The 12,677-nt window shown below is 42.2% G+C and overlaps 1 protein-coding gene and 1 long non-coding RNA gene across 5 annotated transcripts in view; one reads left to right on the top strand and one right to left on the bottom strand.

The window, feature by feature from the left end:
- Positions 1–3,145, bottom strand: part of LCOR (ligand dependent nuclear receptor corepressor) — a 119,319-nt gene extending 116,174 nt beyond the window's left edge. Inside the window, exon 1 of one of the 4 annotated variants that reach the window (XM_069754046.1) lies at positions 2,943–3,109. In XM_069754046.1, coding sequence (XP_069610147.1) covers positions 2,943–3,039 — 97 coding nt within the window. In that variant the 5' untranslated portion in view covers positions 3,040–3,109. Of the gene's footprint in view, positions 1–2,942 lie in introns of all 4 variants that reach the window. The other 3 variants (XM_069754047.1, XM_069754048.1, XM_069754049.1) reach the window with 3 other exon arrangements.
- Positions 2,791–8,293, top strand: LOC138666002 (uncharacterized). Its single transcript, XR_011318550.1, has 3 exons — positions 2,791–2,868; positions 7,176–7,270; positions 7,481–8,293. It is a non-coding gene; the product is annotated as an uncharacterized lncRNA (long non-coding RNA).
- Positions 8,294–12,677: the final 4,384 nt, after the last annotated feature.

Consider the following 12,677-nt stretch of genomic DNA (forward strand, 5'->3'; position numbering starts at 1 on the left):
AAAAAAACGCTGCGGATCCGCAGAGAATCCGCAACATGTGCACATACCCTTAGTGCGTTTTTTTGTGTGGAATTGATGCGGATTTTCTGCAGTTTTTACCACTGCGGATTTCTATTAATGGAGGGGTGCAGAAACGCTGCAGAACTGCACAAAATAAGTGACATGCACTTCTTTGAAATCCGCAGCGTTTCTGTGCGGATTTTTCTGCACCATGTGCACAGCTTTTTTTTTTTTTCACATTGACTTACATTGTACTGTAAATTACAGTGCAGATCTGCAGCGTTTCTGCGCGGAACAAAACGCTGCAGATCTGCACTAAATCTGCATCGTGTGCACACAGGCTAAGTATTTGGTGCAGAAATTTCTGTATCTCTAGGCAGGAAAACCGCTTTGCAAAATAGGCGTGTATGTCGCACTTTTTCCATAAGTTTTTGTTGCATATTTTTCCACACTCATTAGTATGAGCGAAATCTGCATCAAAGAACGCTGAAAGAATTGACACCTTGCAAATTTAAATCTGCAAATCAAAAATAAGCAGTGTGTGCATGAGACGTCAGGATTTTCATTCACTTTGCTCGCCATCATGAAATCCTTTAGGTTTTGCGACAAGTCTGAGCAGAAACAAAAAAGCGACAAGTTTGCAGTGTGTGCACAGGCCCACAGTTCACCTTTTGTTCTAGGGCCAAAACAGTCTACCCAAACCTGTGGCTCATCCAGGTGTTGGAAAACTACATCTCCAAGCATGCCGCTGACACATACTGCCAAGGAATTCTGACTACTGACAGGAAACCATTGACTTCCTAGAAAACCTCTTCTGCAGCCTAAATGAAAGTCTCAGTAAAAATATTATATGCAAACACAGTTTTAGGGTCAATTAACTGCTTGTGCGCAATTTCAGAGCCTAATAATTACTACTTCTTAGCATTAAATTTTGCACAGCAGTAATCATGTATGGAACGTATTGTTCATCATGAACTGAACACCGTAAAACATGGCAAGCCTAGGGTTAACAAACCTTAAAATTTACATTAATGCTAAGAAACACAAAATCCATCCCCTGGGCATATCCTTTTTGGAAACGCATAAGCCTTATTCCTTGAAGACTGCTCACCGTGCTTCTTCCATCCTATCACAAAATTGCACGGAGCCTCCGAAAATGTGTCAGGGTTAAAAGCGTTTCGTCAACTCCTATCAATCATGTGCAAACTGTAAACCTACAGAATTTTTTTTAGCCCTCGCCGCCCTCCTCCTCCTCCTCATGTAATACGTGCTCAGTTACTGTTTCAGGAAAGGGACAAAGAAACGCTATCGCAGCATGAAATTACATCTCAACCAAAGCACAATTTGCATAATGGGCTTTGCAAAAAAAAATTTTATTTCAAAAGCAAAACGCTTAAGATAAATGAAATCAACTTTCCACCAGGGACAACAGCACCCACCCCCTTGGCTGGGATCTTACATGCCAAATACTCACCCCTACCCAAAATTTTTTTTTAAAAAAAGGCAATTGAGGGTGAAATTGAACTAAACAATCCCATGAAAACAAGTGAGGAGGAGATGAAAATCTTCAATTAGAAAACACAAAAGCCTTCCAACTTTTTACGGTGGGGGCGAGATATTAAATGGCGACCGATTACCGCCTGTAATTTAAGGCTTTTATTCCCGTCGACAGGACCTTAAATTGGAGAGAAAGAGAAAAAAAAAAAAAAAGCGACCTACTGTAATAGGGGAGTTTTCATTCATCCCTTGCCCATCCCCCAGCGTTCTGCGGCCACCGAAATCAGATCGCCTCTCATGTTCCTCATATGGAGAAGAAGAGGGGGATCCCTTGGGGGAGTGGGGTGATCCCGAATCATGGGGCGAGGACGGGATCCTCCGGGAAAGGGCAGCAGCACTCGGCAGCCAGCGAGCTAGGCCTCAGGCCCCTCTCACACCCCCCTCTCCTCCTGAGCCTCACCCCCATCCCTGCCCACCATTCAAGGAACACACACACACAAAAAAAGTGTTTGCAGAAAGAAGGGAGGGGGGAGAAGAGCAAAGCATCGAGTTTCTTTAATTAAGCAAACAGATTTATAATAAAAAAAAAAAACACGCCCATTAAAAAAAAAGTCTAATCCGGGCAGTTATAAATAAGGAATAATAAATTACCTAGAAAGCTGATGTGTTATGGGAGGAACTGCAAAATGTGAACATGGAAATAAGACAAGGCCCCTGCTACACTTTTGCATGGGGGTGTTAAAAAATAAAATAAAAAAATAAAGAAGAAAAAAAAACAGAATTTTGGGTAATTAGTAGTGCCGGGGGCGCGCACAGGAGGGTGGCTTTCGGGGACGCGCATGCGTCGTGCACGCGCCCGGCATGATTCGAAAGGCGGCCAGAGCGGCGCGAGTTCCCCTCTTCTCTCTCTCTTCGCCCTCCTCCTCCTCCCCTGACCAAACTCCCAGCAACAGCCGGAGCACCGGGGCCGTGTGATTGGCCTCTCCCCAACCCCGGAGCCATGATAACTCCCCGCCCGGAGCAGGAGAGGGGACGGTCGGGCATTTTTTTTTTTTTTGGAGGGGCGCAGTCACATGACCCCGTCGGAGCCGTTGCCCGCGCGCCGCTCTCCCCTCGCGCACCGCTCTCCCCTCGCGCACCGCTCTCCCCTCGCGCACCGCTCTCCCCTCGCGCACCGCTCTCCCCTCGCGCACCGCTCTCCCCTCGCGCACCGCTCTCCCCTCGCGCACGCCCCTTTCCCGCCGTTTTCTTTTTACCTCAGAGCGCAGTCACCGCCGCCGCTCTCCGCCCGGAGACCGCACACCACACCGGTTCCGGGTTCAGCCGTCGCCTCTTCCCTCCTCCTCCCCCTTCCCTCAGTTATACCGGGCGGTAAGTTGTGAGGTGACCCGTCGGCTGTGATTTTTTTTTGGACGGTGGGGTGTGTGTAAAGAATTAGAGCTTACCTACACAGTGAATGAGCTTGTGCCGCCAAGAGTCAAGTTCCTGTCGAAAACCGCGCCTCTCGATAGAGCATTGCTGGCTCTTACACAGACTCGCCATTTTCTGCTGGCCCCGCACGGAGCCTCCCCCTTCTCTCCGTCCTCCCTCCCATGTTCTTCCTCCTCCTCCTCGCTCTCCCCTCTCTCTCGCTTACGTCGTCCTCGGTGACGTCAGCACGTAGAGTTCTCAGAGTGTGAGGTGAAGGCCCCGCCCAGGGCGGCCGGTCTCCATGGCGATGCTATACTGACAGAAGAAAGCGGCGGAGAGAGACCCCCCCAGGGCGGCAGCAGCAGCGCCCCCTCCTGTCATCTCAGCGTGGGGACTACAAGTCCCAGTACGGACCGAGCGTCTCCTGAGTGCAGGAGGGTGGTGTATCCGAGCCTGAGGAACTGCAGGTGCCAGCACCTCCTGACTGTAGCTACACGGCCTGCATGCTACATAAGAAAGTACCTCCAACCTAACAAAAAAAGAAAGTGCACTCTGTTAGGTGTTCATGGGGTTAATGTTTGTTTGCATAAAACCGTCCATGGAGGAAGTGCTAAGAAAAAAAACAACAGTGTGAATAACAACAAAGGAGAACAGTATTGTGCCGCAGTCGGGGGTTTTGGGTTTTTTTATTTTTGCTTTTCTTTATTTTTGTTTTTTTTTGGAGGGGGCAAAATAAGGACTAAATCTGCAGCAGTAAATTCACTCTGAAGGGTGCAAATTTTGTGGGTGGATATGCCGAAATTAAAAAAATAATAATAAAATATATATATATATAATAATTTTATATAGCGCCAACATATTTCGCAGCGCTTTACAAATTATAGAGGGGACTTGTACAGACAATAGACATTACAGCATAACAGTCATGGCCAAAAGTATTGACACCCCTGCAATTCTGTCAGATAATACTCAGCTTCTTCCTGATAATGATTGCAATAACAAATTATTTGTTATTATTATCTTCATTTAATTTGTCTTAAATGAAAAAAAACACAAAAAGAATTGTCCTAAAGCCAAATTGGATATAATTCCACACAAAACATAAAAAAGGGGTGGACAAAAGTATTGGCACTGTTCGAAAAATCATGTGATGCTTCTCTAATTAGTGTAATTAACAGCACCTGTAACTTACATGTGGCATCTAACAGGTGTTGGCAATAACTAAATCACACTTGCAGCCAGTTGACATGGATTAAAGTTGACTCAGCCTCTGTCCTGTGTCCTTGTGTGTACCACATTGAGCATGGAGAAAAGAAAGAAGACCAAAGAACTGTCTGAGGACTTGAGAAACCAAATTGTGAGGAAGCATGAGCAATCTCAAGGCTACAAGTCCATCTCCAAAGACCTGAATGTTCCTGTGTCTAACGTGCGCTGTGTCATCAAAAAATTTAAAGCCCATGGCACTGTGGCTAGCCTCCCTAGATGTGGCCGGAAAACAAAAATTGACAAGAGATTTCAACACAAGATTGTGCGGATGTTGGATAAAGAACCTCGACAAACATCCAAACAAGTTCAAGCTGCCCTGCAGTCCGAGGGTACAACAGTGTCAACCCGTATTATCTCTCCGGATCTGAATGAAAAGGGACTGTATGGTAGGAGACCCAGGAAGACCCCAATTCTTACCCCGAGACATAAAAAAGCCAGGCTGGAGTTTGCCAAAACTTACCTGAAAAAGCCTAAAATGTTTTGGAAGAATGTTCTCTGGTCAGATGAGACAAAAGTAGAGCTTTTTGGGCAAAGGCATCAACATAGTTTACAGGAGATAAAAAGAGGCATTCAAAGAAAAGAACACGGTCCCTACAGTCAAACATGGCGGAGGTTCCCTGATGTTTTGGGGTTGCTTTGCTGCCTCTGGCACTGGACTGCTTGACCGTGTGCATGGCTTTATGAAGTCTGAAGACTACCAACAAATTTTGCAGCATAATGTAGGGCCCAGTGTGAGAAAGCTGGGTCTCCCTCAGAGGTCATGGGTCTTCCAGCAGGACAATGACCCAAAACACACTTCAAAAAGCACTAGAAAATGGTTTGAGAGAAAGCACTGGAGACTTCTAAGGTGGCCAGCAATGAGTCCAGACCTGAATCCCATAGATCACCTGTGGAGAGATCTAAAAATGGCAGTTTGGAGAAGGCAGCCTTCAAATATCAGGGACCTGGAGCAGTTTGCCAAAGAAGAATGGTCTAAAATTCCAGCAGAGCATTGTAAGAAACTCATTGGTTACCGGAAGCGGTTAGTCGCAGTTATTTTGGCTAAAGGTTGTGCAACCAAGTATTAGGCTGAGGGTGCCAATACTTTTGTCTGACCCATTTTTTGGAGTTTTGTGTGAAATGATCAATGTTTTGCTGCATTCTCTTTTGTGTTTTTTCGTTTATGACAAATTAAATGAAGATAATAATACCAAAGAATTTGTGATTGCAATCATTTTGAGGAAGAAAATGAGTATTATCTGACAGAATTGCAGGGGTGTCAATACTTTTGGCCATGACTGTAACAGAAATCACAGTTCAAAATAGATACCAAGAGGAGGGAGGGCCCTGCTCGCAAGCTTACAAACTATGAGGAAAAGGGGAGACACGAGAGGTGGATGGTAACAATTACACACATAATGTGCACATAATATAAAAATGGGGGGCAGCACCCCAAAGTCAGTGAAGAAACGGATGTCAATATAAAAATGGGGGCAGCACCCCAAAGTCAGTGAAGAAACGGATGCCAATATAAAAATGGGGGGCAGCATCCCAAAGTCAGTGAAGAAACGGATTTTTAATTATCCCCCTACTGATGTTTCAAAATATCACAGCCTTTTTTTGAGGGCATCTGACTTTTTAATGTGTTCCCCCGTTTTTGGTAATTTTTATACAAGAATAGGGATGAGCGGACCCATGGAAGTTCAGATTCTGGTACCCGACCCAAACTTAAAGTTCGAATAATTTCGATTAGGACAAAAAAAAATGACAAAAAATATGTTCGCGTATCCCTGACTACATGTCTCGCCGTTGTTCGACAGCCACAATACATGCAGAAATTGCCTGTTTGTTAGACAATCCATGTATGTCTTATTCTGCTCCTGCCTTCTGTTTCTTTTTAGGAAATAGGCAACATATTTTCTAGCAGTTCATACTTTACACTTTATTTTGTATTTCGTGGTTTATTTTACTCACTCTGGGATCTTTTCCTTTTTTCAGCACACTTTCCCTTCTGTAGGTAACTTGCACTCTGCTCTGCCCTCTGGTTTTTAGAAGGAACGTGATGCCCTCGATGGTCTTTTAGGCAGCATAGGTCATAGTTGCCATCTAATCTGTGGTTAGGCAATCTCTTCTCACACAGCAACCACGAGGGACTGTGGGATCAGGATCTCCAGTCTATAAAGGAACCGGCAGAGTCAGTTGCAGTATTTAGATTTACCTATTATCCCAAGTGAGTAACTACATTAGCATAACAAACGCTATGGCAGGAAACCCAAGAGGACGCCGTTGCTGACACAGAGACATAAAAAAGCACTGCAGTTTGGCAAAATGTACATGAATGTGCCAAAATCCTTCTGTGAAAGTGTCTTTTGGGCAGATGATAACAAGATCAAGCTGTTTGGTTAAGTACATCATTCTACTGTATACCAAAAAGGGAATGAGGCCTACAAAGAAAAGAACACAGTACCTACAGTCAAATATGGAGGTTCAAAGATGTTTTGTGTTTTTGTTGCCTCTGGCATTGGGTGCCTTGACTGCAAAGCATTTTAAATCTGAAGATCACCAAAGGACTTTGGGTTGCAATATAGTGCCCATTGTCAGCTCAGTTTGCGTCATAGGTCTTCCAGCAGGACAGTGACCCCAAACATACTTCAAGAAACCCCCAGAAATGGATGTAAACAGCGCTGGCGAGTTCTGAAGTGGCAGCAATGAGTCCAGATCTAAATCCCATAGAACACATGTGGAGAGATCTTAAAAGTGCTGTTGGGAGAAGGCGCCTTCAAATATGAGAGACCTGGAGCAGTTTGCAAAAGAAGATTTGTCCAAAATTTTAGTTGAGAGGTGTAAGAAGCTTTTTGATGGTTATAGGATGTTATTGATTGCAGGTATTTATTCCAAAGTCTGTGCAACCAAATATTAAGTCGAGGGTGCCTAATTTAACCTCGAGATTGTTAATATTTTCCACAACAATTTTGGTTCGAAGTCCTCAGACAACTTCTCCTTTTTCTGTTTTCCCTGCTTAGTGCGGCACACAATCCAAAGACTGAGACAACTTCTCCCCTTTTTATCTGGTTTTAGATGTGGCTTTCACATTACCCACACCTGTTACTTGCCACAGGTGAGTTTGAACGAGCATCACATGCTTGAAACAAAGTTGTTTACCCAGAATTTTTGAAAGGGGATTTGTGTGAAATTGTTATGTCCAATTTGCCTTTTTTTCTTCTATGTTTTATTGTTTTGTTACATTACACACAATGGAACTAAATGTGTGTATAACAAAACATGCGTGATTGTAATAATTTTTTGAGAGAAATACTTCATTTTCTAGAACAATTTCAAGGGGGCCAACACTTTCAGACATGACTATCGATCTAAAAAAATGGCCACACTCCAGACATGAGATTGTAAAAAAAACTGTGGCCTTTAGTCACCCACGGATGTGCGATATTTCCGCTCTTCAAACTGTGAGTCTCTCAAGCTTTCTCTTGTTTCTTCTATTTATCTACTGTTTATCTTTCATATCTTCTATCTACATTGACCTACCGTATTTATTAATCGTCCTCTGTTTTAATTGTATCCTATATTTTCTATCTGTTATATACCAGTCTTTTGCCTCTTTCAGCTGACCGGTTAGAGACACAGACACACATCGCCACAGGCCTGGCAGAGGATTGGTAAAGTCGGAAAAGGGAATGCTCAGACATAAGTGTTTGTTTTGCAGAGTTTCTCGTCTGGATTTTCAGTAGTAAAATACGCAAAGGAATAAAATGCTAGCAAAGTGGTTTAGATTATTCTTATCTCTGCCATACTATGAGCCAAATTATTTTTTTCCAATTTTTTATTAAGTAATTTCTCTTTTTTTTTGTCTTGAAGAATATGATGACGTTTTGTTTGTACCAAAATTCAATAAAACGGCCCACACTGTTGATGATATCGTAGCAAAAACAAAAAAAAATCTGCTTTACTTTTGTCTTGAACTGGATTTGTGGTTTTTTTGTGTCACAATGTTTAAAAATGTCCCCGACACCAAGCTGAGACTGGTAATGAGACGCCCCAAAAGTTACAACAATTTTGGCAAAATCTCATGTCATTATTCTGTATAAAAACATTTGGATAAGCAAAGTTGTTCAGGACAAATTCAAGCACCAGGTGAGTCTGAGACGGGGCTGGGCAATTACATTTAAGGAACCAATAAAACCGTGCAATAAAAAACAAAACACTCGAGTAATGCTTTTACCGTTTCACCTTCATGACCAGGCCAAATATTACAATTCTAACCAGTACCACTTTATGCTGTAATAACTCTGAAACGCTTCCACGGATCCCACTGATTCTGAGTTTTTCATGACATATTGTACTACATGGTAGAGGTAAAATTTGTTCGATATGACTTGTTTGTGGATAAAAACAAATTTGGCAAAATTTTTGCAATTTTCAAACTTAAATTTTATGCCCTTAAATCAGAGAGTTATGTCGACACAACATAGTTAATAAATAACATTTCCCACATGTCTACTTTACATCAGCACAATTTTTGAAAGATATTTTTTTGTTAGGGAGTTATAAGGGTTAAAAGATAACAAGCGATTTCTAATTTTTTCCAACAAGGTTTTCAAAACTATTTTCGTTAGGGACCACATTACATTTGAAGTTATTTTGGGGGACCTATATGACAGAAAATACCCAAAAGTGACGCCATACTAAAAACCGCACCCTTCAAGATGTTTAAAATCACTTTCAAAAAGTTTATTGACCTTTCAGGTGATTCACAGGAATTAATGGAATGTGGAAGGAAACAATGAACATTTAATTTTTTTTCACAATCATTTTACTTTAGACCCACATTTTTTTTATTTTCACAATGGTAACAGGAGAAAATGGACCCCAAAATTTGTAGTACAATTTCTCCTGAGGAAGCCGATGCCCCATATGTGGGGGAAAATTACTATTTGGGTGCACAACTGGGCTAGGAAGGGAATGAGTGCCATTTAATTTTTCTAATGTAAAATTCGCTGGAATCGATAGTGGACACAAGAACAGGAGAAATTGTACCAAACAATCTGCGCAATTGCTCCTGAGTACGCTGATCCCCAATATGTGAACAAAAACTACTGTTTGGGCGGACAGCAGGGTTTGAAAGGAAAAGAGCACAATTTCACTTTTTGAATGTAAAATTTACTGGAATAATTAGAAGATGTCATGTCACGTTTGAAGAGCCCCTGATGTGCCTAAATAATAGAAACCGCCTACAAGCGCCAGTATTTTGGTAACTGGACCCTTTAGGGAACTTATCAAGATGTGTGATGAGCACTGTGAACCCTCAGGTGTTTATAACAGAGCCGTGAAAATAACACATTTTCCGCACAAAAATGATTTCAGCCCCAAAATTTTTCTTTTTACAAGAGTAACAAAAGAAAATGAACCTCAAAATTTCCCCCGAGTATGCAGATACCCCATATGTGGGGAAAACTTGTGTGGGCGCATGGCAGGATTCAGAAAGGAAGTAGTGATGTTTTGGAATGCAGACTTTAATGGAATGGTTTGCGGGTGTCATGTCGCATTTGGAGAGCCCCTGATGTACCTAAACAGTGGAAAACTCCCACAAGTGACCCCATTTTGAAAACAAGACCCCTTCAAGGAATTTATCTAGATATGTGGTGAGCACCTTGAACCCACAGGTGCTTCCCAGAATTTTGTAATGTTAATCTGTGGAAATGAAAAAAATAATTTTTGTTGAAAAACTATTTGTTTTAGCTTCACAGTGCAAAGCTCAGAAGGGAAGATGTACCATATTGGAGTTTAGATTTTACTGCACTAGTTTGACGGTGCTATGTCACATTGGCAGAACCCCTGAGGTGCCAGAACAGCAGAATCCCCCCACAAGAGACCCCATTTTACAAACTTCACCTCTAAATTAATTCATCTAGGGGTGCAGTGATCATATTGACACCACAGGTGGGTCATAAAGTTTTATACTATCGGGCAGTGAATAAAAAAATAATTACGTTTTTACCACCAAAATTTTGTTTTAGCCCCAGAATTTACATTCTCACTCTGGGAAATCGACAAAAATGGCACCAAAATTTGTCCCACAGTTTCTGCTGAATGTAGAAATACCCCATATGTGGCTGTACAGTATGGTTTAGCCATACAGCAAGACTTGGGTGGGACGGAGCGCTATTTTCCTCCAGGAGCGCAAATTTTTCTAGAATAGTATTTGGACTCCATATATGAAGCCCCTAAATGCTAGAAGAGCCGAATCCCCCATCAAGTGGCCCCATTTTGGAAACTATACTTCTGTGGGAATTTAGCTACAGATGTAGTGAAGATTTTGGCTTTATGGGTGTTTTCCAGAAACTAGCAGCAGTGGATGTTGCTGAGTGAAAATTGCAAACTGCTGTTGCAGTGACCAGTACGTTGTAGTGCCCAGCACGTTGTAGTGCCCAACTCGTACTTCTGGAGACATGCACCTGTAAATTAGGTGGGCTCTCATCACTCTAAAAATGCCAAACATACGGTTTAGGCACACTGAAAGCACAGAATTTGCTGAATTTTTTGGGGGGGAAGAGGAGCCATTTCGCTTTTCCAGAGCCTTTGTATTAAATATAATGTGGAAGCCCCTATATTTCCAATAACAGATGACGAACCTAAACTGGGACTTCGTCTGCATGTGAGGAACTATCTGAAGGACTGTTGTTGCCAGCTGGAGCGGGAGGCGTGCTATGGTCATGGTATGGAGCATGTACTATGACCATACAGTGCCGGCAAAAAAAATCTTCACACTTGCGCAGCAAAAAAAAACTTTACATGTAAAATCCACGTCATAATTTCATTTTTTAACCCCTTCATGACCCAGCCTATTTTGACCTTAAAGACCTTGCCGTTTTTTGCAATTCTGACCAGTGTCCCTTTATGAGGTAATAACTCAGGAACGCTTCAATGGATCCTAGCAGTTCTGAGATTGTTTTTTCGTGACATATTGGGCTTCATGTTAGTGGTAAATTTAGGTCAATAAATTCTGTGTTTATTTGTGATAAAAACGGAAATTTGGCGAAAATTTTGAAAATTTCGCAATTTTCACATTTTGAATTTTTATTCTGTTAAACCAGAGAGTTATGTGACACAAAATAGTTAATAAATAACATTTCCCACACGTCTACTTTACATCAGCACAATTTTGGAAACAAAATTTTTTTTTGCTAGGAAGTTATAAGGGTTAAAATTTGACCAGCGATTTCTCATTTTTACAACGAAATTTACAAAACCATTTTTTTTAGGGACCACCTCACATTTGAAGTCAGTTTGAGGGGTCTATATGGCTGAAAATACCCAAAAGTGACACCATTCTAAAAACTGCACTCCTCAAGGTGCACAAAACCACATTCCAGAAGTTTATTAACCCTTCAGGTGCTTCACAGCAGCAGAAGCAACATGGAAGGAAAAAATGAACATTTAGCTTTTTAGTCACAAAAATGATTTTTCAGCAACAATTTTTGTATTTTCCCAATGGTAAAAGGAGAAACTGAACCATGAAAGTTGTCCAATTTGTCCTGAGTACGCTGATACCTCATATGTGGGGGTAAACCACTGTTTGGGCGCACGGCAGGGCTTGGAAGGGAAGGAGCGCCATTTGACTTTTTGAATGAAAAATTGGCTGCACTCTTTAGCGGACACCATGTCAAGTTTGGAGAGCCCCCGTGTGCCTAAAAATTGGAGCTCCCCCACAAGTGACCCCATTTTGGAAACTAGACGCCCCAAGGAACTTATCTAGATGCCTAGTGAGCACTTTAAACCCTCAGGTGCTTCACAAATTGATCCGTAAAAATGAAAAAGTACTATTTTGTCACAAAAAAAATTCTTTTAGCCTCAATTTTTTCATTTTCACATGGACAACAGGATAAAATGGATCCTAAAATTTGTTTGGCAATTTCTCCTGAGCACACCGATACCTCACATGTGGGGGTAAACCACTGTTTGGGCACATGGTAAGGCTCGGAAGGGAAGGAGCGCCATTTGACTTTTTGAATGAAAAATTATCTCCATCGTTAGCGGACACCATGTCGCGTTTGGAGAGACCCTGTGTGCTTAAACATTGGAGCTCCCCCACAAGTGACCCCATTTTGGAAACTGGACCCCCCAAGGAACTTATCTAGATGCCTAGTGAGCACTTTAAACCCTCAGGTGCTTCACAAATTGATCCGTAAAAATGAAAAAGTACTTTTTTTTCACAAAAAATTTCTTTTCGCCTCAATTTTTTCATTTTCACATGGGCAATAGGATAAAATGGATCCTAAAATTTGTTGAGCAATTTCTCCCGAGTACGCCGATACCTCATATGTGGGGGTAAACCACTGTTTGGGCACACGGCAGGGCTCAGAAGGGAAGGCGCGCCTTTTGACTTTTTGAATGGAAAATTAGCTCCATTTGTTAGCGGACACAATGTCGCATTTGGAGAGCCCCTGTGTGCCTATGCAATGGAGCTCCCCCACAAGTGACCCCATTTTGGAAACTAGACCCCCCAAGGA

This window comes from Ranitomeya imitator, chromosome 2 (genome assembly GCF_032444005.1).
Source record: "Ranitomeya imitator isolate aRanImi1 chromosome 2, aRanImi1.pri, whole genome shotgun sequence".
NCBI classification, from domain to species: domain Eukaryota; kingdom Metazoa; phylum Chordata; class Amphibia; order Anura; family Dendrobatidae; genus Ranitomeya; species Ranitomeya imitator.